Source organism: Apaloderma vittatum, unplaced genomic scaffold, assembly GCF_000703405.1.
Source record: "Apaloderma vittatum isolate BGI_N311 unplaced genomic scaffold, ASM70340v1 scaffold801, whole genome shotgun sequence".
Classification (NCBI taxonomy): domain Eukaryota; kingdom Metazoa; phylum Chordata; class Aves; order Trogoniformes; family Trogonidae; genus Apaloderma; species Apaloderma vittatum.
Window position 1 is genome coordinate 21,254 of NW_009699344.1, and position 26,388 is coordinate 47,641.

Sequence of the window (26,388 nt, forward strand, 5' to 3'; positions counted from 1 at the left end):
GAGATTGATATATCAAAACCAAATTCGATTACAAAATATAATAATATCCTCTTCTTGGAAGTGAAGCTGCCCCGTATTCCAGATTGTGGCAGGATTTATTTTTCTTTTTTACGTCCTCAAAACATTTTTAATAAGTTCTCTTTAAAAGAAATACGAGTTCCCAAACTGCCTGTGGGGCACGTTGTAATGCTCTCGGTTGAAGATTTGCTCCCTGTCAGCTCCTCGTGGGCTCTGCCCAAGGGTTCTCCTCAGTTCTCTTCTGCAGACTTGAACATGAGAATGGCGTTGTAGATCTTCAGGGCAGGACCCAGCTTGATACTGAGGATTTTAACTATGTCGCTCTGGTTCAGGAGCAGGAAGGCCTCGCCATCGATTTGCTAGAGGTTGGAAAACACAACGTGAGATAAGCATTACCACAGAGGGAGAGGAGGGATTCTCACCGCTGGTCGGCCAGGTAAACAACGTGCTTTGAACCGAGAAATGAAAGCACGAACACGGGTTTGAACACTGAAACACTTTGTGTTTCCCCCAGTCCTAGCACCCACACCCCCGTGAGGTTCCCAGGCACGCTGCCCTGGCCAAGGGTCTCGCACCTTCTCTACCCACCCTTTTTTTTAGAAATAAAGAAGCCCAAGTGTGGGCAAGGCTTATGGAGAGAGACCATGAGGAGGACAGAGGTTCATCACATCCTATATTCACTAGAATTGCTCCAAAAGCCAACAACTGTCAAAAATCCTACAGCCTTTTCACAGTCTGTGGCCAGAAATTAGATCAGGAAATCCAGAACACGATTCTTCAGGAGGCAGCTATCCAAGAATCCATATATTACACTAATCTACGATGATTAGAAATATAAAATCACCATTTCCTAGTGCATTCGTTACATACTGTCATTGCACAGGCTCCTCAACCCTTGTTAAGCTCTTCGGGGCAAAACTTCAAGCAAACGAACCTTTTTTTTTCCTGCTTCTTTTGGGTCAGCTCTGCTAAAAACCTTACAGGGGAGAAAAAATTCCTGAGATGTGAATGTCTGGCTACTCTCACAACTACGGCGTACTATGCCCACAAACACCAAGTCACTGCTTAAAGGAGAACCAGGAGACTATCGTGAACTTGTCTTCAATGACACTACACGGGCTTGCTTAGCACCCGGTAAAAGAGATCATGTGCTACATAAAAAAAGGCACAGCAAATTCATATAATCTGTCTGGATTTACACACGCGCTCTCCCAAGAAGATATTTGATTAGGTTCAAAGCAAGCAAGTGAAAACGACACTACCTTGTGAAAATACAGGATGCTCCAGGTAGCAGCGAGTGAAATCGCTACGTATTCTTTTGCGAACAGGTTAAAAATTTCCTTGGGTTTACAAGAACATCCACAAAGACAACACGGATATAATTAATATAAACCCCAAATGTTGCAGGGAAGCAGCCAAAGATTAATGGACACAGACAAACGATATGTGTCTCCCTAAATTATTCCATTAAAGTCCATTTGCAGAGTGACAGCACCTCACCCTCTCACTTGATGTTCACCAGTGCAGCAGACAAGACCAGACACTCAACTCCTCCAGAATAACAATTCTTCTGTTTCTGTACTTTTCCTAACTACGACTTCTTCGGACGTCAACGACTGGTGCAAGAGGATGCACTGAATCAACTCGGACGAGCAGATAATTAAAGAGCTGGGAACCAGGAGGTTTGGTTTCCCCTTCTCTAAGCACACAAAACACCATCAGCAAGTTACTCGACCTCCCAGTACTTGGACTGGAAATGACAGCAGTGCTCCCAGTCCACAGACGGCCACACGGCATCTCCCAGTCTTACTTGTGAGCTGCCTGGAGTCTACGCTGCTGCCATGAACATGTTAAAAATAGCTTGAAACAAACGGGACTGCTGCTTAAATTAAATAACAGAGTCAAGAGTAGCAGAAAACTGCTGGAAAAAAACAGCCTTACGTTTCAAAACGCTTTACGATGCTTCATTTTCACTGCATTGCTTCAGAGATGCTCATTTTAAACAGACCTTCCCTGAACTGGACCCAGGAACAAGCACAATCCCAGTGCCTTTGCTTTATCATTCATTTCTTTGTTCCATCATATTTGGACGGTTTTTAAAATTCTGTGCACAATTTGTTCTCTTTGTTCCTAACATAAGCAGCAACTTATCCCTCTCCCCCCGCCAAGACAAGTCTGCAAGGGAATTATTTATCCTACCGGGCGAGCACTCAAAGGCCTGATTACAGCTAATGGACAACGTGGGCAGAGCTCAGCGGTCCCGATGCTCACACCTGAATTCTGGCCAAAGCCAACCTGCTAAGAGGGTTTTAATTTCCAACTGACAATTTGGTTTGAGCACAAACCTGAAAAAACAACCCAAGCCCCTCTCATTTGGCAAAGGGAATCACGCTCTGAGGCTGTAGACTGGAAGGTATTAAAATAGACCACGGTTATGCCACTCTCCAAACCAGAAAGCAGGCGCTGGGCTCCAGACCTGTTCAAATTACAGCTAGAAGAAATAAAATACGTTGTGAACAACTGGAGTCACTAGAAGATTTGCTAATCACACCTCACCTACCAAACTTTCACCTTTGAATACATCTTTGCTAGAAAACTTTTAAACTCAGCTACACTGGAAGGCTGGTTCATTCAAAGAAATTTCGTTATTCCCACTATGTTCAACTGAACAGTAGAGTCTGCTACGCTGTTAGAGTGAGAAAAGTGCTTTTTGCAAGCCTCTATTTCTTCTGCTTTTTATTTTGTTTGAGTGTGTGGTTTTTTAGAAGGGAAAACAAAATACAGATACACAAATCCTACAAAATGCACTACAGTCTGATTCATCCTGAAAGGGAGCCAGCTCTGGGGAGCAGTCATCTCTTAAAAACCTGCCCTTTGCAGTCGCTAGGACACGCAACGCTGCTCGGTCCAGAGGGTGTGCTCAGCACTGAACAGAGCACAGAAGGTACTGACCATCCCTCAAGCTCTCACCTTCAGAGCTGTGGTGGTGGAAGGGCAGGTACACCTGTGCCAATTAATCAGGGGCTCATAAAGAGCCTCCGAGTCACACCTGCGACGTAACCTGGAAGCCGAAGCGCTCAACAGAGACCACGTGTCTCCGATCCACGCAGAGAAGGGTGCTAAAACCCAGCTCTGCCAAACCCTGCTGAGATTTCTCAGGAGCCAAAGTGAATGCGCCACCAGCAGGGAGCAGAGTCCAGCCCGGCCGTGGCAGGGCTGACCGGACACTCCACGTGCAGGAGATGCTCTGATTTCCCAACCGCTACCGCTGCCTCGAGAAAAGGGCTCCCCTCCTGCTCTCACCTCAGCCCATGGGGGAAGCCAGCGATTCCTGGGAAACCCTACGACTGCCAGCCTCGCCGAGCGAAGCAGGCACACGCGCTCGTTAGAGGGAGCAGATGAGATCTTCACCGCACCATTCCAACAGGACATCTCTATAACGATGCCAAACCCGCTGCACAACAGTCCAAGACAGGATGTCAAGCATAAGCTCGGCGATTGGAACCGCCGGGGAAATTTCAAGCAGCAGAATGCAATTAGCCACGCGGGACTTCGGCTCGATGCTGAAGCTGCCTCCTAAATGCCACGGGCTTTTTAACGACGAGGCTGAGCGTGTCTGTGCTCTCTGCATGGAAACTCCAAAGGAACGAGGCACAAGACAACCTCGCTGCCAGCAGACCCGCCAGCGGCACGGCGCAGGGGGTGGGCAGGCTTCACTTACCTCTTCCCTGAAAACAGACGCTTGTTCTTTGCAACCAGGCAAACGCTGGATAAAGCTTACCACCTGCAATTGTATTTGAGAAAAGAGAAAAACAGACGATTAAAATGAGGTATCATCAAGTGAAGAGGTCTTCTTTCCATATGAGAGTTCTAGAGGCAAGAATTTTTAAAACTACAATACAGGCAACTCTCCCATTAGTGATGGTTTATATGAAAAACATTACTGAGCTGTTGCTGCAACATCCGTGCAAAACAGATTGTGTTCACCTATAATGCTTCCTGTATTCGCTTTTGACCATTTATCCTTCCGTAGAAGTCCAGTTTCTTCACTTTGCTCAAAAGGATCTTCATAAAATACTAACACTATTTCTACGGATTAAAAGCTGTATATGACTATGCTATTTTAAACCCATCCACAACTTCACTTTCTCTGCAGTATTGCTGGAAAGTAAAATTAAAAGGATAAAAGGATTTAGACAGCTCCCCATGACAATATGCCTTTAAGAGACAAGATAAACCAACCGACTGAGTGCTGCTGGTTTACCACCAGGCAGAAGAGCTGGGAAGGAAAGTTTTGATTCTATTTAACCTATGGTGGGTGCAGAGGGGATCCATGGAACCAACTGGACCAAAAGTTAATTTTACATTTCACGTTAGGGAAAACCTTTCTAAGCAGGAAATCTATTAATGTTTGGAATAATCTCCCAGGGGCCAAGCAAGCAGCCCTTGGGTTTCATTATGTAAGATGAAGGAGCGTGAGGAGCACTCTCGAGTGCAGCGGAGGATGACTTAATATGTATTGTCTTCTCCAGCTGCAGCTTCACTGGTTCAGAGAAGATTTGTATATCGAGGCAGAATCAGATCAAACATCTCATGTTAATTGGCTGCTCCCTCGCAGGAACAGCTCTGTTTCATGAGGCATATTCATCTGAATTCTAACAGATGTGACATTGCTCCCACGAACACAAACAAACAGTTAGGAGGGGTCACTGTCAAACACAAGCTTCCCTGTAGCTCAGCCCTGTCAGACTCCCTCCTGAACCGTGTCACTGCGTCTCCAGCTGATCCCACCACCTGACTAATGTTCATTCCCTTCCCCCAGTTCCGACCACGCAGAGCGGAGCTGTCAGCATGCCCTCGGGTTTTGCTCTACCCTGGCAGAAGCCGCTTTTTGGTGAACAGCTCTGACTCCTGTTGTTCCTGTTACGTAACCCGACAGCAGAGCATCCCTCTCATGTTCTGCCCTTTTCTTCTGCTAGCAGGGACAGCTCTGTTTTAAAGGGAACCCCTAAAATCCACTCTCCATCAGGCAGGGACTCCAAATTTTCTTCTGCAGAAGTGCAAACTCCTGTTATAAACAAATACCAAAATACTCCTTTCCTTTTGAATCCTTCCCCCTTCCTTATAACCAAAGATAAATGAAAAACCTCTGCAGGGGGGGTCTGGGACCTTCCCGAATCAAGGGACAGCTACACCCCTAGGGACAAGGTGATAAGGGCCCTTCAGTGTCTCTGGTATCGAGGGGCTGGCAGAAATCTGCAGGGAATGATCTAAGCCTGCCTTGCTCCTGTGTCCTTCCCTGCACAACTGCTCCTGGCTATTGTCACAGACACCGAGCGACGGGTCTTTGATCTGTCCCAGAAGTCACCGGTGGGGACACCGCGAGCACTCTACGCCACAAATTCCTATTTAAAGAAACAGGAATCCTGAGCTTTACCAGAAATGGAGAAAAGAGAGGGAAGGAGGAGAGATGGTCCCCAGGACACAAGGCAGACCCTGGGTTCCACCGAGGGGCAGTGAGAGACCCAGGAGAGACCCCAAATCACGATGTGGCAGGGGAGGGACGGGCCCCAAATCACGATGTGGCAGGTGAGGGACGAGGGAGCTCGGGTGCACGAGGCCAGGACGCAGTGACACCACGGGCTGGAGGAAACAGCCCTCAAACAAGGGGAAGGGTGAGGCCGGAGGGGCTTGAGATGGGGGTGGGAGATGTGCTGGCCGGGTTCGGAGCAGAGCGAGATGGGGCAGATTCGGACTCTGCCTTCTGAGAACAACCGAGAAACTCCAGACCCATGTGTAAAGGGCTGACGCAACCCCATATGCACGTGACACACTGAAATCTCACATTATGTTGGTACATCTTTTTGGTAAAGTTGGAAGGTGGCCTCCCACAGCCCTTTATTATCAAGCTAGAGCAGAATTGACAAGGCCTCGTGAGTCTCTGCAGAGCGGAGCTGGGTTTAACGCACAAGCAATTAGCACAAGGACAGTCCCCCCTGCAAGGTATTAGCACTTGATGCAGGATTAACTAATAAACAATACAACTCCAGCACATATTAATGTTCTTTGTGATTCTATATCCTTTGCTAGCTGTGCTCCAAAAACATGACAGGAAGCTTTCAATAAATAACAAAGCTGCATTAAAGTAACTACTCTTGTTGACTGCTCAATGTTACCAAGAGTTTCTTAGCTTGAGGGCTGCTAAATACTGCTGCTGCTCTGCGAGTTCAGCTGTTCCCAACCAAGAGAGAATTAAAGCAACATTTTTTTTTTCCTTAATGTGGGTTTTGTAAAATAAAAACAGCTCCTGAGTCTGAAAGCAAAAGAGAATTTTGCACCCTCATTGCTCTTGTTTCAGAGCAGCAGCAGAGTCTCCTTTGTGCAGCGGAGTTCAAAGCCCAACCCAAAGGCAAATGTTTGCCCTGTAGGAAGATGTTAGGAGCCCGAGCACCGACGGATCAAATCTACTTTGGACTCCCTAAAATACACCAAGTCCTGCTGCTTTCATCTTCCAGACCTGCGGCGACATTTCACTGCACGCCCTCATCCTGGAAGCGCTCACACAGAGCCCAAAGAGATCCCTATGGGAATTCGTGATGAACATCATCTGCAAAACCAGATCCACCTGACTGAAACTCAAGACAAAACCCGTAACTACTTCAGCCGCTCGGCCGCAGGGCTGCCACTGTCACACGTCATTCACACTCCTGGTGGCGGCTGAAACTCCATCAGCTGTTTCAGGCTGCAGCACAGAGCACAGCTCAGCGCACTCTGGGTTTTGAAGAGCTCTATCCAGTGTCCTGCATTGGTCCCTTCATCTGTATCAAACGAATATCCCAGTTCAATTTAGCCAGCGCTTGCTTTAAAGGTCAACTGCAAAGGACAAATTTTATTTGGCTTCTATCCCAACTCTGCTTTTCCATAAACCAGCCTCCATGTTTTATCCGAAAGAAAGAGATTCTGATCTTCATGTCAGAGGATTAACTGCTTCTGCCTTTACTGAGTTTCTAACAGACCTTTGGGCAAATCATTGGAAGCTTTCTTTAAAGAAGGATACGAACAGCAAATCTTTCAGAGAGATTTTTTTCCTCCTTGCTATGAATTTAATTCAAACACCAAGATTTAAAACAGCACCACTAATTGCTCTATCCCCTTCTCAACTTCTCAACTGTAGTTCCTGTCTCCTGCGACGCTGCAATCCCACCAGTCTCCCAGCAGTCCTCCAGCAAGAAGAGCAAAGTCAAGACTGGATTTATCTGATGTAAGAGGCACTTAAGGAAAACACATTTTCAAAAAGTCTCTGAAGATGCTCTACACAGCATGAAGAACAGCACCTTTCTCCTGCTTTGCAGATTACCTACACCCTTGCTAACACAACATTACAGCACCTTCCTCTCGAATTCAAAGCACCGGGATCCAAATTGTCACTGCTTGCCAAGCGGAGATACAAATATTATTTACGCCCAAGGCACTGAGGCAAAAAAGAACTACTCAGCACACAAAGATACCGGCTTTTTCACACACCACCTAATTACAGGAGACATCCCAAGAGCTGGGACTGCAGAGACAGCCCCCAGCGGCGCAGCTACCTCTGTCAGAAATCAGGTCAGGCTGTGGGCAGTTTTGTTCCAGGGGGAACCACGCAGGGAGACGCAGGAGGAGTGGGCACACACAGTGTGGTTTGGAATTCTCTGCAATGTAAAAGTGAATCAGCAGCAAAGTCAGAGGAGAGGAGGAGGGAGATCAGAGAGAAAAAGAATCTGCTGTCAGAACGATGTTCCAGGCCCGAGGACTAAAAAGATCAAGGGGTCAATAAACAACCAAAGAAAGGGAAAGACTCCTGTTCAGAGAAGTGAGCTGCGGCCACCAGAGGGTTAATAGGGATCCTTTCCCTCCCTTATAAAGGGACTTGGGTATAACTTCTCGCTGAGTCAGCTATGGCATATGCAAAGCAAACACAAGAGCACTGCCTAGGAGAGGGAATAAAATAAAGATGCCTTCCAATTAGCACTCCAAAACAGGAGGGCTCTGGCATTCCCGCACCCCAAGCAAGCAGGGAACAGGGAACTCACCTCTTCCACGGTCCATTTGGCCACGTGTTTGGCCGTGAGGCCCGAGACCTCTGGCAAGAGCTTGCAGTGCTGCTCCCAGCAGAGATGGAGGCGGTGGGTCGGGTTAGAGGCCAGGGAAGGCATGAAGATAGACTGGTGGAGGGCTTGCTGGAGATCCAAATCGGAGTCTGCCAAAGGAAACCAGACAAGTCAGAGAGAGGATTCAAGTAGGAGCAATTACAGGCAGGCAGGGGAAGGGTCACACTCTGGAGGGAAAAGCAAGGCAGGGGGAGCAGACAGCCAGACACGGCTACCGCGTGGCACGCTGAGCTTTCAGGGCGTTCTTCCTACCCTCCCGAGCAGGAGGAAGAAAAAAATAAACAGATAAGATTGCCAGGCTGGAGTCTTTATCGTTAGCTTCTTCCCTGGAAAATGATGTCATGCTGCTAACAGAGATGTTTGCAGCGTTTTATTGACAAGGTGGAGGAGTTCTGGTAACAGCATCTTCGGCTGGAAACTAAGGGCATCATTCCAGCTCCCAGCTGTAGCCAGCCGGCGAAGAGCTCGACGTGTGCCAGGTGATGGCCTGGACTCGCTGCCTCCCCAGGAGGCTCCCAGGGCAGGAGTGCTGCACGTTACCTCCAGACATCAACTCCCTCCTCATGTGTCAAGTGATAGAAGCCTTAAAAATCAAGGCAAGAAAAGGAAGAAATCACCCCTCCCTAATGAGATCACTCGAGTAGTGCAGAGTCATGGTCCTACAGGGACTTGCCTGATTATACAACAGGAAGCAAAGCAGAGGATGGAAACAAGATGGGAAACATTCCTCTGGTTTACAGAGGTGAATGTGTACGCTGGCCCCTCGCCCCCCACCCTGCCGGGCTGTGTGCAGGCTGCCCAGTACCATCCTGCAGGAACTGTGCACAATTCCCATTTTGTTCCCGTTTTCAGAAAGCTTTGGCACGCCCGGCGCCTGTACGGCCGCCGCTCGCCTCTGCTGGGTTTGCTCGGTGTTAGCACAAACAGTTGTTAGTAGGCTGGTGTGTAAGGATCTGTGGGGTGAGCCAGTCGCTATGTGTAAAGCACAAAGGAAAACTGTATTATAAAGAAAAAAGCAAAAGTTCGATGATTTGCCTGCTGATTTGCCTTGCCAAAGTGAAAGCAGTGCTGGAGGTAGAGCGTGATCCAGCAAAAGGTCATCCTCCTGTCCCCAACTGCACCACCCTGCCTTGTCTCCACCTCCCTAAAGGACGTGGGACAGCATCAAATACAGGTCTCTCGTTCCAAAAACGAGACCAAAGGCTTCAGGCTTTAAAAAAATAAAGCCTGGAGAACTGCTTAGTTCAAGAGCTGATGCTCCTGGTGACATCAAGGCACAGGACACTGCTCCTCAGAGGGCTGACACCCTCCTCTGCCTCCCCCAACCCTCCACTGGCCTTGCCCCCACCTCCCACCACCAAAGGAGGTCCCAGTCATGCCCAAGATTTCATGTGCTGCTTTTCTTCACTAAGCCCCAATCCTCAGGGTAAGCATCCGAACCACGATCTAAACAAATTCCTTTCCCCTGAAGAAAAAAGCTGGGTCCTAATAGTTTAAACATAGATGGGATGAAAGCCCTGGGTACTCAGGAAACTTCAGGTCAGTGGATTATTGGAGAATTTCCCTCCACTGATTTCCATCATTCCATTTAAGGTGAATGTGAAGGGAGAGCAGGCAGCTTTCCCTGCCAGCTGCAACGGCAGCTCGTAGCTGGCAGACTTCTCCAGCTCTGACTGCAGAAGTCAGCACTAGGTAAAAATGAATATTAAAAAAATAAAAGAAAAAGCTAGCCACCTGTCCCAGTTTGTGCCTGCTTAGCTATTTTTGATTGGAGACTTATTACCATGTTAAATCCTCCTAAAAGCCTGGTCAGCTCAGTTCTCTGAAACGGCTTTTTATAGTAAATCTGAAAGTTAAGCATATGGTTTGCTAAAGTGATATCAGAAAGCTTCTCTTAAAACTTAACCTGTCACGTACCAGGAAAAAAAAAAAGGGCATTGTTTTTCCATTTAATTTTTTGTTTTCTTTTTCATCCTTTGGAGAACCTTAGAAAAGGCCTCACCCAAAATGATTCATATTATGTTTCTGGGGTGTAAAGAAAGAAGTCAATGTTATTTAAACTATCTGTCAGGTTTTAAGCAAGTCTCCCGTGACACCTCTGCTGGCGCTGTCAGCAGAACAGTCACCGACTGCTCGGGGAACAACAACCCCTTCCCTCTTCGGAAGGGTATGCCCTGGCACAAGAGATGGTGCACACTTGCCTTCTCAGCTAATAAATACAAAGCTTCACAAAGTATTAAACCTTTCACTTTTAAGCAACTTCACCCTTTCTCCTAATTTTCAAGGAAGAAAAATCACCGCTGCCATCACCTCCAGTGCCTGCTTTCTCTTGACTGTGGAATCAAAGACAAAAAACGCCGTAAAGCTTCAAATGCTCCTCATGACTTGTGTATATTGCACAGAGACGCACACACAGAGCAGAAGAAATAAAGTTTAACCAACCTTTCCCATTGCTTTCCTGTTTCACCAGCTGGAACTTTATATAGGCATGCGAGCAACCAAGCCTGAAAGCACCAATTACAAAACACTTCAAACGTTGATATAACCAAAAACTTGCCCCTCTTAAACTAAGCAACAGCACTGCCCCATCCCTGACCTCTCTCTAAGCTAAGGACTGTGCTATTACACCCATGGCCAGAACTCAGAATTGAGTTTACTGCAGGGAAGAGAGGGCCCCACGCAACGGGAGGAAGGGGGGAGACTTACCGTGTCGTTCTAAAACCCTACACTACCAATCTCTAATAAAACTGAGCTGTGCTGATTCACATTGGTATTTCAGATACAGCAGCAGCAGTGAGAAACGCAACTGTTAAGGCGGGAAAACACATCACAAAAATCTCATTTACTTTTTTTGTTCGGCTTTGATGTCCGCAGAGGAATCCTCTTCCACCCAGTCTCTCTCTCTCTTGGTTTCCGACGGACTGTGAACATCGCTTTGACACAACTTTTCACTGTCTTGTGCACATTTTCTGGGAAGACAGATACATGATAGCAGCTCAGCTGACATCCTCTGTTCCCTTTTCCTGCAGGAGAGCAAAGCTGGCTGCAACTTGCAACTGAGAGCAGCAACTACCACCTAGTGGTAATACCTTTCCTCTCCTCACCACCACTACTGGCACGGTAGAAAGTGCTTTTTTCCTCCTCAGTGCAGATTGAGAGAGAGTCTGTGAAATAAATCAGCCCCTGTGGACTAAAGCCCTGATCCCAGCGGCTACAAGAAACACGCTGAAGCGCGTGTTATATAAAATCAAGAGATTTAAGATTTTTGGATCTTAATACCTGCAGATAACATTTAAGAGTCTCCACGGCTGAGTCTGATGCGTAAACTGAGCTACAGAGTTGCCCAAGGAAGGAGAAGCAGTGGGTGTTATTGGATCTGCATACTGAGTTCAGACCTCCCACTACCAGGAAATTAAACACTTAGGAGAATATAAATATTTTGCGATTTGAGAATGCCATTTATTCTGGGAGGATCCTAAAGCTCCTCAAAGAGCTTTATGGCAATGGCCCCATGGAAATGCCATCAACTCTAGTGTTAAAATTGGGAAATGGAGACGCCTGCACGTTTCTTGGGTAGGAGGAGGCAAACTTTGGCCACATATGCCAGGGAGGGGAGAGAAGAATTCCTCCTTCCCGGCCAAATGTATCTTGAAAATGTTCTAAGTCTCAGCAAATAAATGAACTTTAAAATGCCTGTAAGTCTTCATATACCAGAAACTCCAAAAATATTGCTGGACCTTTCCCTAGCGAGACTGGATTTGTACAGACTAAAGGTGACAATAAAAAAAGCTTTCACATCCAGGTCTGGCCCACAACACATTTTAACTGCCTCTTGCAGTCAGAATTAGGACGCAGTTTGCTTCGATGCTACTTGATTCCACGATTTTCATGTAAGAAAATAAAATATAGAAAGGGGTTCAACTTGTTTGCCAGGCGATACACACAGTCATCACGCCCACCAGCGTAAGGAAGCCGACTCTGGGGTGGATTGCAGTTACAGTTTAATAGAGCAAAATAACCTTGCCTGACAGTTTTAGGACAGGAAATGAAGGAAAACAATATATTTGAAATTGAAACAGCAAGGAAAAAAATTTATGGAGACAGAATGCAATTTCCTTGGTTGGAATGTGACCAGAGCAGCAGGATTAAGGAATCAAGAAACCTATTAAGGCATATGAGGGTATAAAAGTGCATTGCTCTGTGTTAAGAGTGTCTGGAGCACGGGTCAATATTACAGACAGATGAACTCAAGGCTCTGCTGCTTCTCTGCCAGTTCCTGTGGTTTTCAGCCTTGTAACATGATTTTGCTCCCCAGTATCTGCTCAGGAAAAGGGTTCAACTCACCTGGATTTCTCCTGAGAAGACTCTCCCGCTCCCAACAGAAACGGGGCAGGAGTCTCCAGCCTCTTGCCTTTCTGCAGGCTATGGCCAGGGGAAGGTCTCTCCCCACTCAGGCGGTCCTGTAACAAGTTTTCTCTGTTGAGGTTCACATCAGAATATGGGCAGCCAATTAATCTGTGGTAGAGAAAAAAAGGAAAAAAAAAAAGAAAAAAACACAAGAGAGAGAGATGGCGACGCTTGTTTTTAAGTCACGCGGTCTCACCAGCCTCAGGCAGACAATATCCATCAATAAACCCAGAAAAAGTGAGGCCAGAAACACTCAGGGAGATGTGATTGCCCAGTTTTAGGTGCAGGAAAGCAGGGGCCTACGTGGCACAGTTAGAAACCAAAGTCATGCTTCACTCTGAAAAAACTCAAAGCCCTTTACCACATTATGTACTATTAGATCTTCCCACCTCCCACCTGGGATTGGTTTCTTGCTCCTTAAGTTTAATTGAGAAAACTCTTCCTTTTTCCAGGAGCTCGTAGGAAATCAAAAGGCAGAGCACAAACTCTTACACTTCAGTAATCTACCCCCACTCTCGCTCTCTTCAGCTCTCTCCTTGAGCGCTGTTCTTGGGTGTATTATTTTACCAAAACATTCCTTCAGGAATGCTGGAATGTAGAAATTTGGAGTGGATTAATCTATGATGGATTGCATTGCAGTTCTAATATTGGTACACACGGAATTGATGATGAAACAGCACATTTGGACACAAGAGGGAGCTGCAATTGCAGTTTTAAGTATCTCTAGACTAAACCTCCCCCCAGATAATTTCAGTGCAGTGCAGGTGCTTGTTGCTGCACCATTATTAAGGGCAGCAGTCAGGCTCTGGCAGGCAGAACCCTTACAAGATCTCCTATACATACGTATAATGTGTCCCATATCGCGGTCCCCTGACGTGGCCGATGCCGTGGCAGCCTGGAGTAGGACACGCTTGTCCCACTGTTCCCACTCGGTCAACAGCACCTGGTAACAAGCGCCAAAAAAAAAAAATAAAAAAAAAAAATTAGAGAGACATGTAAAATGCTCCCTGCAACTGACTGCACTTCAGAAAATTATTCAGCATAACAACATGATGTCATCTACTTTACCTAGAGGGACTTGCAAAGCGTGTCCGGTTTTTGCACACCAGCCTACTGGGTGAACGTCGGGGCTGTCTGCATCGACCCAGAAATCGTAATTACGGTCCCAACCATCAAAATGGATCTAAAAGAAGCACAGTCTTGGTGAGAGATGCAGTTAAGGACATGACTCGGCTTTTATTTTAGTTTCTCCCTTTGTTTCCCCTTGCTCAGCTTGGGGCGGATGGACTCAACCTTTCAGTGGAGCACAATTGTCCTTTGTGCTCAGTGTAACTATTTGTTTTCCTGACCCCTGCGCCTACATTTTACAGAACAACCAGATTCTGGTGACACAGTCAAACCACAGGGTCTGCAAGAAAGCACAGACCACGGGGTGCTCCAGCACACTCCACACAGACTAAATCTATGCAAACACAACTGCTTATTTCATTGTTTGCTTTTCTGAGGATGCCGAAACACCATAAATACCAAAAGTTTGGTGAGTTTTGCAGGGAACAAGACAGAATTTTCTGCAATCGCAGCTGAGACGGAGAATCAGATGGCTAATGGAGAGCAACCTCCACTCCTGCCCACATAATCATCCTTTGGGAAGGAGATCTGTGGCCGAGGAGCCTCCATCAGTGCAGTCTCCACTTCAGTGGGCTCAGACTTAATTTCTCGGAAGCCAAAGCCCAACAGATTTTTCTGGCAATATATTTATGTGATAGGAATTAGTTAACATCAATTTATGTAACAAATTCACGCTGGAGAATGAAGCCACTTCCCACATGTACCAGGGTTTGAATTTTCTTTCAAGTATGCTTGGCAAAAAAAAAAAAATAAATCAGGTGGCCTCCCACCAGAACGTTACCGCTGACTTCACTCACGTAGATTGCACAGGAACTGTTACGAGATGGAAAATCGTGCTGTCAAATGTTATTTCCAAATAGTTACGTTAAAACAGTAACTAACAATACCAGGCAATTCCATCAGGGGTTTCAACAGGACAAAACAACCAAATCATTTCCAGTCAGGCAGGCTTGTAGGCTACACCATGTGCAAAGCGTTTGTTTGCTGCTCCTCATACCAAACGGGTATTTCTGCTCTGCCAGTCCCTCTGTCCCTCAGCACAAGGGCTCTGCACTTTGAAGCAAGGTCATACCTTAATGCGATGGTCGTCTTTGTCAACTATTGTTGCCACTCTTATCAAGATGGGATTTCTTCTGTCCACAGCCTCTAACTTCATATTAACTTGGAAGCCGTGAGCTGGACGCTGTAAGAGAGCATCGGAAGCAGAATGTTAAAAAGCCTGGGTGTCCAGAGCTAGTCGCCTGCGCTGAATGAAATGTGCTGAAGTTTTCATCTCCCGTTCAAACGCCTTCGCAGCTTTGGCCCCTGATCTCACACAGCAGACCGCTTCAGAAGTTAAAAATCAGAATTTCTGAGGAATAAGCTGTTTGTCAGCAGCCCAAAACTACTTGAGAGGAAATCTGAGCTTTCTCAGTGCAGAGCAGCATTTCTGAGTCAGGGCAAGATGTACTTTCCAAACAGAAAAAAGGCCAGACCCTACCACAAGCTCCACCGACACAGACTCCGCAGCCTGACAGAAAAACTCCCAAACACAGCAGTGAGGTGATCTCACATCGACAAGGCCAGCAGCCAGTCCACCACCACCTCACACCCGAACCACAGCACCCCGTGAGGTCTCTCTCTCCTACGCTATACGTGACATCCTTCCTGGCATCTGGATATTAAGAGTTACCTTCACTACGTGGGTTATCACCCACTTCTTACAACCACAACTGCACCTGCTTGCTAACGGTGACTGCTGAGAACTGCGGTGCTGGGACTCGAGAGCAGCTCCAGCTGCTGGTGTCTCCCACATGGAGTTGCTGACTTACCCTTTGGCTCAAACCTTGGCAGTCAAATGACTTTGTGAAAACTCCAGAATGTCCTTTGACCCAATGCACGCCCTTTGCAGCCCCCACAGATGTAAACCTCTAAGTACCGCTCAGCGTTTACTGATTTTCCCATCTATCTTTAAACGGCTGACTGAAAATCCCTCCTTATGGAGCACAGGATGCTCATTCGAAACACGTCCCTTCTTCACTTCTGCACACAAAGGTCAGGATTTGAGCAAGAGATAGTAAATCGTGTCTTTGAACGAGATCAGGTTAATGAAAAGATGATTACAGTCCCTCTTCCCTCACAATCTCCCTTATCCTTTTCACTGCCGGTGGCTGGGGGTGAGGAAGGAGATTCACTTCTGAGCTAAGGGGATTACAGACTCCAAACCTCAAGTTTCTCTTTGGTCTTTTCACCTGGACGCAGACATTTATCTCCAGGTTTTCAGCCACACGACGCACGGAAAGCCAAGACAATCTAAACTGCTTTTAGTTTTAAGAGTGTCTTACTGAACCAGCCAACCTCGTCTGTCTGCCCTGAGGAAGGAGCCCGAGTGCTGGAGAACAAAACGCTGCCCAGGAGATGAGCGGGGCTGTTGAAGTCTTGCTGAAGGGTTGCTGCCTTTTTGACAACCAAATAGTCTCCTCCTGCATTTCTGGGTGGAGGAGAAGGCAGAAATCCAGACACAAGATCTGCTGTTTGTACTCATTATCGGGGTCTTCAGACTAAGCACCTAAGAGAGCTCTTGAAAATTGTTAAAAACTAATTTGGTGAGAAATGTCTGTTCTGGCTCTCAACCTGTATTTTTATGTACTGGCTTCCTGTAATTGCTAGCTGGAATAATAATAATAATTAAAAAAAAAATCAATAACTGTGTCATGTATTTGCACTTCAGACTATCCAAGCCAGAAAAATAACAAGGTTTATCTTGAAAGAGTTCTATTAACTGTTGATCTATCAAATGCCGTTTTTTTCCTGTCTCATTTTTTGAAACTGTCTTGGATGTTAATTCATATTCCGGAGTATTCCGAGAGCCAGAATTGGCCTTTCTGCTATTTTCTCAAAACTAGGAGCAAAAAACTGGCTGCAGAGATGCTCCCAGACCAGGAAAACAGGCAGACAAGGCAGTTGCATTCCCCCTTGGGAAGACACTTCACTTTGGAAGAATACAAAAAAGGGAGCACTCGGTACTGAAAAGGTTCCCTGTCCCGACCAAAGGCCTCCAGGTGTCACTTCCCAACACATTTTATATTCCGAACATCTGAGGAAGTAACGCTGCAATGACAGATCACTGAGAACTCCAGACTGCCAGTATTAAGTAGGTCATGCTTCACTCTTTCTTTCTGTATCACGAAGAGTTTTATGATCTTCCCAAAATATTTGTCTCTACCAAACGACTTGTATTGTTCCTCTGTTGTGCAGAAGACTGATTGCTGCATTCTTTCGCTCTCATACTCTCAACGTTCCCATTTTCCGGCGCTGCCAGGATTTTACGAGCATGGCTCAGAAAAAGACTGAACCTACGCTGGGGGAAACGACTGAGTCCTGCTGATGAGCTCCACTCATTATCCTGCTCACGGGCTCCAAAGTGCTTCACGCGCCGCGCTGTGCGATCGAAGATCCTGTCTGCCCACCCCTGGAAAACCTCAATCCACAGCACGATTTGGAGTTTGACTGTGCCGCACGGAACTCGCAGCTCTCTCAAGAGGCAAACCCGGCCTCCTCCCATTCCTGACAATTTCAAACGGACACCTGCCAAAATCTGGCAATTATCAAACTTGTCTGGCAGGGCTTTTACCTGCCTTATCTGAGGCCTCCTTGATTGCTTTTCCTCCTCAGTCCCACAGTGCTTACCAACACAATATACAGGAGGGCAGCACGTATTAACCTACAACTCTAACTTCATCGAAAGGAGTCAAGACGAGCGTCACAAGGGCAGCAGAAAGTTGTTAAACATACTGCAAAATACAGCAAGGAGAGCCAGCAGTGTGGAAGAAGCTCTAAGACAAAAAAAAACCCAAAACCCTCAAGTATGTTTTTTTTAAAATGAAGTTATTTTAAAGGCTTTTGTTTTGTTAGTGCTCACAGTGAGCTTCCAGACAAACACACCGAACTCTAATGTAAGAGACAAAAGCTCGAGCTCCCAAGGTTGAGAGAACCATCTTCAGATTTAGCCTGCAAGATGATCTTCATCTAGGAGTTTGGCAGAGATGCTCTCTCATCTGTTAACACACTTAGCTCTGTGGAGGGCACAGCTGGCTTCTTGCCAGAAGAACTCGGATCTATATTAGAACATATTTCCCTCATAGGAACTTTTCACTCTACCTTAATCCCAGCCTCACCAACCAGGAGGAGGAGGATCTGCACAACCACAATGTGAAAATATTTTAGAGAAGCTTTTAAAACTTCACGTGGACACCTGAGGGAGGAACTGCACACTTCTCACTCCCCCTCAAACACATCCAAGCACCCCACCCCTTCCCCCTTTCCCCACCAGTTGCAGGCCAGTGGTGTCTGCTTCTGACCTCCGTGAGTCTGGAAATGCCTGTTCAACCCACATCGATCCTGCTCAGGTGTCAACTGGGAGATCTTCTTTGCCCAGGAGCAGAAAACCAGCTCTTCCTTTTCGGCATGTCCCCTCCAAGGAAAGGTACTGCCCTTCACGCTTTCCCCTGAAAGCAACAATTACCCACGGGGACTGAAGGCTCTTCCCTTAAATCCACTAATGGAGCGAGTGAAGACGTTGAGTCAAAAACCCTTTCCAAGAGAGCTTCTCAGAGCTTTTTTTTTTAAATGTCTTGCAGTCTGCTGTGTGTTTTGCTTTTTAGCAGCAATGAGAGACGATCTTAAACTCCAAGTAAGAGGCCCAGTTTCACCCTCTTGGCATGGACTTGGTCAACGACCGTTAAATACGGCAGCTACCAAAGAAGGGTAGAGAAGCGCAGTTTCCCCCACACTCCTGACCCAGGACAATCAGATTCACCAACCAGTTTGAATGCTCTTGCTGGGGCTGCCTGGGAGTTGGTTTCTTCCAAGTATTTCTCCCATGAGAAGGCTTTGGAATCTTTGTATCCTGAAAAAAAAACAAACCAGAGAATTAACATTTAAGTAAGAAAAACCCTCACATTTATCGTTACCAACAACAGAAAAGCAGCTACAAACACATGGCTATTATGTTAATTTAGCACTTGCAAGGGATGGCACTGGAAAGCCGTCTGTTTATTCACACCCTCCACTTCCAGCACAAGCAGCAGTGCTGCAAGCTTTGCCAGCTTCTACACAGGGCCTTAACCCTGACCTGAGAAACCTGAAGAGCTCATTTATCTACAGCTTTATCAATGCTTATTCTCTAGAGAAAGCTGCCAATTAAGAGCTAGTCAGAGGCTTTCGCAATGTGCAACGGCATCACTAAATTAATTTCCTGTTTCATTAACTATTCTGTGTGTGAGTGCCTGCAAGACTGCAGAAGCTTCTCGCCTCCTGCTACCTACTCACCCACGGTGGAGTAAAACTCGCAGTCTGGAGATAAGAGCCTGCATCGCTGTTCCCATCATCTCAGACACCTACATGGGGGTGTTACTCCAACAGGATGTCTCTCCCTGGCAGCTGTATTTAGGAAACCGCTCTACTTTTTTTTTTCCCCCTTCCTATTTCAGTATTTTTCAGCCTCAGTATTGTTTCCTTTTGGCGGGCGGGTGCAATGACTAAACACATAGGCCAGTCCGCGAACTGCTGCACGTAAATCTCTGAGCAGCGAAAGGAGAAGTGACTGCAGATGCTGCTGGGGGCACAGGTAACTGTGACAGGAGCAGGGGAGCTACACGCCACAGCCCCGCTGCACGTTCCAGGAGTGGGAAGAGATGTGGTGTTTCTTAGGAGTAAGCATTTACAACTTTTTGCATCTGCAGTGAAAGCACAGAGACTAATTCCTCCGATGCAGAGCGATCTTGCAGTGCCACCCACTCTCCTACACTTGATATGCAGAAGTTACCAAAATTCTTGCTCCAGGGCTGTCAATCTAACATTGATAGATATAATTTTTTTTTATTTTTTGTTATTTTTAGGGTGAACACAAGCACTTCCAAGGCCTGATTTTCCTCTAAGTTCTGTCCTTCTTCATTTGCCAACATTCTGTTCATTTACTGATTTCCAGTGCAGCAGAAAGAGATGCGGCTTTAACTACTCCTTCATTTCCAGAAACTCCACCTGACTCTCTATGAAATCATAGAATCCTAGACCGGCCCAGGCTGGAAGGGACCTTAGAGATCATCTAATCCAACCTCCCTGTCATGGGCAGGGACGCCTCTCAACTAGATCAGGCTCCTCAAGGCTCCGTCCAACCTGGCCTTGAACACCTCCAGGGAGGGGGCAGCCACAGCCTCTCTGGGCAATTTATTCCAAAGTCTTGCTGCCCTCGTACTGAAGATTTTCTTCCTAAAATCTAATCATGATGTTGCTTCTTCTTTCTTCCAGCTCACCTTAAAGGACATGCTGCAAATACTTCAAAGTTCTTTCCCCTCTGAAATCTAACTGCATTACAAATTACCCAAACCCCGCTCCATTTTTGGGAAAAGCTACAAAACCAAACAAAATGCAGTGGTAAAAAGTATGAACAACAGCGTCAGCAGACGCAAGAGTACTGAATGGAACCCGTAACTTGCAAATCTGTAATTACATGGAAGATAGTGCTTGCAGGTTTTTTTAGCTGAGGAAAGAACTAAGTTTCACTTTCAACCTACCAGGTGGTGTTGTCAGTGGGGTTCCAGTTTCTTGGCAGTAGCCAACAGGACGAATATAGGGGCTGCTCGCTTCACACCTGAACCAAAGAAGGAAAGTTGGCACCAGTCAATTTTAAAGCAAAACGAAAAGTAGAATTTCAAATGCTATCTTCGCTGGGTTAGCAGATGCTTTCGGTAGGTGTGATCATGGTGTAAAAGACAAGCATCACCTCGTTTGAATTTATAATGCCAAGTTTTCAAGGCGTTCAAGCTGCCCCAAAAGCTAGGGGAATACAAATGTCTGGTGCTTTAAAAAAACATCAACAAAAAACTCCCCCCTCCCAGATCGTACCAACCACAGCTCAGCCTGGACACAGATCATTCAAGCTAAAATGCAGAGGAAGCAGAGAAACAAAAATCAAACCTTCAGCCCTAACTGAAACACCATTCTCGTGGAAGAAAGAGAAATTACTTTTAAGGTCTTTGCCAAAAACCGCGTTATCCATTCATTCCAGCTGAAACCTAGTGGTAGTTTGTCTGCCTCCCGATTTTACTGCATGTTTAGATCTTCTGAGTCCCTGAATTTGAGACAGCCCCTTTTGTCACATCTGCTCTGACAAAGGGACGAAAGCAGCCTTTCAGACTTGAGAAAAAAAAAAGTGTTTTCAGCCAACCTGTACTTTGAAGCTTTGTTTGCTTGTGTTTCCCATGAAAATTTTCAAATTCTAACCAAAACTTGGCGTGGAAACAAAAGTTTGCAGGCTAAAATGGTAAAGGAACAAGATCTAAAATCCTGCAAAAGGGAACACTGGTGTTATAAAGCTCTATGTGATGTATTTATGGAAAAGAAAAAAAAAGACCAGCTTGCTACCAAACAATTCCGAAAAATGCAAACAAAAGGAGATGGGGGAGAGAACACAGAACACTGACCGAATCAGTGTGCCTTGTGCTGCTTTCACAGACACATTCAAAGACAGTTGCTCCATTCATGTAGGGAGGAAAACACACAAAAAAGTAAAAATGGAAAGCATTTCCTTGCCTACTATTCCAGCTGCCCCCAGGTGGGGTGAAGATTCTCAGATGCAGAACAACTGTAGTGCCGGGCAAGTCTTAGTAGCCTAAATGTTGGCAACCAATTTTTTTTTTTTTTTCCCAAATGGGCTCAGCCCCACTCCGCTGAAGCGAACGGAAAAGATTTTTACTGACTTCAGTGCCGCCGACAGCCACTACCAGCCCTGGAGGAGGAGATGTTACTAATTCCAGGTGGTGTCACTAGTGGAGCTTACTCTTCCTTCAGCGCTGCCAGAGGAACAGATGACAGGAGCGCTCCCTGGCTCAGCTGCATCCCCTCCAACGCTTTTTACCCCAACGCTCCAAGGGCAGCTCAAGCTAACCCCACGGGGTTTGCACTGAGCAACTCAAGACAGCAAAGGAAGGTTCTGGGCAACCGGCACTTTGTAAAAACCCAATGTAATTATTCAGATGCTTGGAAACCGATTTAAGATCCCAACTTTAGAGGCTACATTTAAAATACTAGATATCACTCCTAGTGGAGGAGTGAAATAAACCACAGCCTACTTGTGGATATATATCAGAAATAGAATCTCCTTACCAGTAGTCGTAACTCTCATCCCAGTTATCGAAGTGAACGAGCAGGCGGTTATCCACCATGTCCGTGATGGTCGCGACACACATCAGTGATGGATTCTTCTTGTCCACTGCCTCTAGTTTCATTCCCAGACGAAAACCAGAGGGTGTGACAGGCTGAGGAACAGGACATCAGGGAAGGGAAGTCAGGCACGCTCCAGGTCAGGCTATTTGAAAGCCCCTTATAAAATCATTCGTTGCACGTTATAACCCTGAAACCCACTGACCAAAACACACTACAGTTACGGGCAAGAGGTCTACAGAGAGGATTTCCATGTGTTCTGGCACCGATTGTTACTACTTCTAAAAAAGAGCTGATGTAGCTCAATAACAGCCTCTCCAGATACAAAATGCCAAGGCCAGGATGCACACGCCTTGCGGTGATGAGCACTGGCCGAGGATGAGCGCGAGTGTTGCACGTCCTGTCCTCTAAGTGCGAAAGTTTGAGGAAAACCTGTCTTCCTCGAGAGCCTTTGAGGAAAACCTGTTTTCCTCAAGAGTCTTCGCGGAAAACAGGTGGCTGGGTCAGAAGCAGAGCAGAGCTGCACAGCTGGGCCCTTCCCCTCCTGAAGTCCACGTCAAATCCAACAGACTCTGTGTCACCTGAGTGACATGAAATGGGAGTGTTAGAGTGGGACCGAGGCCAACAATCGAAACGAAAGCAACAGTGGGTGAAGGATGAAAAATGCTCAAGATCTGTAGCCTCATAATGAATCCCCCAGTGCACATGAGTATGCTGCTGGAAACCAGAAATTATTTTGGGAATCATTAAATTAGAGGGAAGTGACACAAATATCTAGACTGTAGGGACACAGCAAAACAGACCCTTGTAATATATTTAATAAATGGTAGAGTAAATCTTTTCCACCAGTATTAAGGAGGAAGGGAAATACAAATTCCAAATATCTCGACTGTAGGGACACAGCAAAACAGATCGTTGTAATATATTTAATAAATGGGAGAGTAAATCTTTTCCTCCAGTATTAAGGAGGAAGGGAAATACAAATTCTCTCTCTGGCGAGTCAGTGACTGGGGGAAGGAAGAAAAATTGTACTAGTTTCCCATCTTAAAAATAAATCACTGCAGGAAATAGCTTGCATCTGATTGTCGACTGTAGGGACACAGCAAAACAGATCGTTGTAATATATTTAATAAATGGGAGAGTAAATCTTTTCCTCCAGTATTAAGGAGGAAGGGAAATACAAATTCTCTCTCTGGCGAGTCAGTGACTGGGGGAAGGAAGAAAAATTGTACTAGTTTCCCATCTTAAAAATAAATCACTGCAGGAAATAGCTTGCATCTGATTGTACCGCAGTTGCACCTCTGACAAGAGCGTATTAAAACCATGTAAATATTCTGCCCCAAACTCACTTAGCATCAGATCTATTTGAAACATCTCCTATCACCACTTACAGTGCTGAGGGTCTTAAAAAGGCTTTTTGGAGCTGCTTGAGCTTTGCAATTCTTCAAATAGGAAGTCCAATTAAATTCTCCTTCTTTGAAACCTAGAAAGAGAGATAAGAAGATTGTCTTACAGAGCCCTGTTGCATTCAGATTGGTTTTTCAGAAATGGAAATCACCTGGGAAGAATATGAACTTTGCATGATAACTGCCCTTCTACAATCTTCAGGGGTTACGCATTTCAGCTAAAACATCTCTCTCTTTTTCACTGTAATGTCCAACCATTAATCTCTACCTTGAAATGTTTCTAGGAAATGGAATGCAGGAAAGCAGCAAGTTCGGAACCCCAAAGAGACTCCCGGCTTTACAGGCTCATCCGAAAAAGCTTCTAATTTGATTAACAGTGTCAGTCTTGAGGAATATCAAAAGGAAGCTGCTCTGTTCTTCTGTGATTCATTATCTTACCTACACCTCTTCCCTTTAAGCCACTCAACATCGAATTCCATAACGAAACCACACTAAAAACGAAACATGCACAGCCAGGACAACTAGTTCTTAGTAGAATTTATAGTTTCTTATAAACCACTCTATTTTTTTCCCCGTACCTTTAGGAGGGAGCAGCTTATGGCTTGTTTTTTCACACCAGCCAACAGGATGGATGTCTGAGGAATCAGCATTAACCCAGAAGTCGTAGCACTCTGGATAACCGTCAAAATGTAATCGCATTCTGTACCCTTGCACCTGTAAGCAGGGGGCTCTGGTTATCATAAAGGGTCATCAAGAAGTTAAAGAACACTAATCAAATACTCTCCCTGTGTTTGGATGTACAGATAAAAGTAACTAATCTCATTTATTTCTCAGAAGCCTAGTTTTATTTCTCATCATTTATGTGTCTCGGTTTCCATGCTCCTCTTTCCTCACTTGAAGTAGTTGGAAATGAACCCGGTCAGCGTGACAGGGCCGGCCACCCGCTCCCCGCTGACGGACACATTCCTGGGCGGCAATATCTGGAGAACAAATTCAGCCTGAGAACATTCATGTCTGTACCTGATCAACACCGATTTCACAGAATTGAAGACGCATAAAAGGCATTTCGACTCGCTTATATATATCCTAAGAATTAAGGGCTAGTTCCACTCTTTTAAGATTTATCCATTAATAGGTTTATTGTTGTGAGACAGCAGGATTTCAGGTAAAAGGATTTCATCCTTAACCACGTAATATTATTCCTTGTCACCCTGAACTCCTCCTAACCATTGATTATTTAAAGTACTATTACTCTCACATTTCTACTTTTCTTTGAAAAAAATCCTAAATGTACACAGGACTTTGGGAATCAAAGATAGGGAGAAAAACTACCTCAGCCACCGAAAGGACACAAAACCGAGAGGGGTGTTCAGGATCCAGCCCTTCCAATTTCATCCCAACTTTAAATCCATTCCGGCCTTGTGGGAATGACTGATACTGTGAGGGAGGAAAAGAAGGAAACATTTGCTTTAAATTTCCACAGACAAAATCTATTGCAGAGCGCTCATCAGATATACTTGAGGCTTCAAATTTTCAACTCGGAGAAGAAAATTCTATCACTAAATGACTGCTGATTTAACAGACACGTGTAGGTACGGAGATCAACAATGGCGTGATCATCGTATTTCAGATTTACTTTTCTAAATTAATCCCCCCAAAACACCGAACCTCGTGTCTGCTGCAATTAGTTACAAACAAACCTTCCAGCAGATGCAGAAATGAGCTCGATTCAAATACAAAAGAATCCCCTTTGCAGCCTGATGCAGGAGGGGTGGCGGAAACAAAGACCCAGGGAAGCTAAAATCGCTTTGCCTGTGTCAGCTCGAGGTCAGCAGCTCAGGGCTCCCCAGAAGGTGACCTCTCCTCTCCAAATGGTAAAGGGGACAAGGCACGTTTGAGCTGGAGCCCGTTTACCCAGGCAATCCAGAAAACAGTTGTGGTTTTCATTTATTTGCGGCCTTAATCCAAATTAAACAGCTGAAGTATACCAAAGGCTTAAAAGGAATCTGGAGTCACAAATGGCTTATTGCCTCCTGATTTTTCTCCCTCTCCCGCTCGGTAAGGCGCCAGCAGCCCCCGGCTTTGAGGAGCTCACTGGGAGCTGAACTTTTCTCAGGGGCCGGAGCACCGGAGCACAGAAGTGGCTTCACCAAGGCTGAGCTCATCCTCTCCCACCTTCAGCGTATCAACCCGCGAACGACCAGAGCTTCCAGCCTCTCTCTTAACAGCCGCTTCTCGATCTACGACGTCCACACTGCAGTTTTCTACAGAGGAAGGGGTGTTGTACAACCACCGGCGAAGCACAGGACATACGAAAGACATTAAGCTGTCTCTTTCCGGCGTTATTTGGAGATTGCCCAACAGCCCGTTTAGGCAGAGCCACCCAAAACAGATCGAAACAGTCGGGTGTTTATTTCCGAGTGAGATTCAATCAGCATTTTTTACGCCCCGCTTTGGGATGAGATTTCACAGCACAGATGCTTGTTTCCACAGCGCTTCAGGGCTGGAAATAAACACGTCGGGGTTTTACTGCCCGCCTGCACCGCAACAACTCATACACGGAGCTGCTGGCTCGCGGGCAGGCTCCAATCCTACCTCTGCTGAGTTAGTTAGTTCTGCGGTGTTGCCCAAGAAAAAACACAGCGAGAGAGTTGAAAAAGCCGCTGACCTCTCGGAACAGCTTTAGAGGAGCAGCTGGCATCCGTTCTTCTTCTAAGTAGGAAACCCAGTTCCATACCTTCTTCTTTCCAGGAACAACTAAGCAATCAAAAACAAAGGGAAAAATCAGTGTTTCTTCTCAGCTGCCTCTGGCTCTGCCCTCTCTTTCTCCTCCCATGCACACGCCAAGGCCTCCCCAAGGAGGCAGTGTTACCCAACTTTTGAGGAAAGGCAGGAATTCCAGCAGGAGGAAAAGCGTGCTCATTTCTCATTAAAAAAAAAATAATTTATTATATCACAAATCAACTGTGGCACCTGGATTGCGGGGAGGCTGCCCACGGAAAGTTGCCACTGTAAAGTTTGGATAAGATAGGATAATTAAAAATTGTGGGAGAGAATTCCTTCTCCTGATATTTCAC

At 46.0% G+C, this 26,388-nt stretch overlaps 1 protein-coding gene across 1 annotated transcript in view; it reads right to left on the bottom strand.

Moving 5' to 3' along the window:
* Nucleotides 1-248: 248 nt before the first annotated feature.
* Nucleotides 249-26,388, bottom strand: part of LOC104280606 (lethal(3)malignant brain tumor-like protein 3) — a gene marked incomplete at its 5' end in the record, with an annotated part of 29,109 nt that continues 2,969 nt past the window's right edge. Inside the window, 16 exons of the mRNA XM_009878305.1 lie at nucleotides 249-377; nucleotides 3,740-3,802; nucleotides 8,091-8,257; nucleotides 10,611-10,672; nucleotides 11,015-11,137; nucleotides 12,513-12,683; nucleotides 13,419-13,518; nucleotides 13,644-13,758; nucleotides 14,776-14,886; nucleotides 18,506-18,591; nucleotides 20,258-20,334; nucleotides 21,849-22,000; nucleotides 23,297-23,388; nucleotides 23,890-24,025; nucleotides 24,644-24,748; nucleotides 25,980-26,068. Coding sequence (XP_009876607.1) covers nucleotides 249-377; nucleotides 3,740-3,802; nucleotides 8,091-8,257; nucleotides 10,611-10,672; nucleotides 11,015-11,137; nucleotides 12,513-12,683; nucleotides 13,419-13,518; nucleotides 13,644-13,758; nucleotides 14,776-14,886; nucleotides 18,506-18,591; nucleotides 20,258-20,334; nucleotides 21,849-22,000; nucleotides 23,297-23,388; nucleotides 23,890-24,025; nucleotides 24,644-24,748; nucleotides 25,980-26,068 — 1,778 coding nt within the window. The remainder of the gene's footprint in view (nucleotides 378-3,739; nucleotides 3,803-8,090; nucleotides 8,258-10,610; nucleotides 10,673-11,014; nucleotides 11,138-12,512; nucleotides 12,684-13,418; nucleotides 13,519-13,643; nucleotides 13,759-14,775; nucleotides 14,887-18,505; nucleotides 18,592-20,257; nucleotides 20,335-21,848; nucleotides 22,001-23,296; nucleotides 23,389-23,889; nucleotides 24,026-24,643; nucleotides 24,749-25,979; nucleotides 26,069-26,388) is intronic.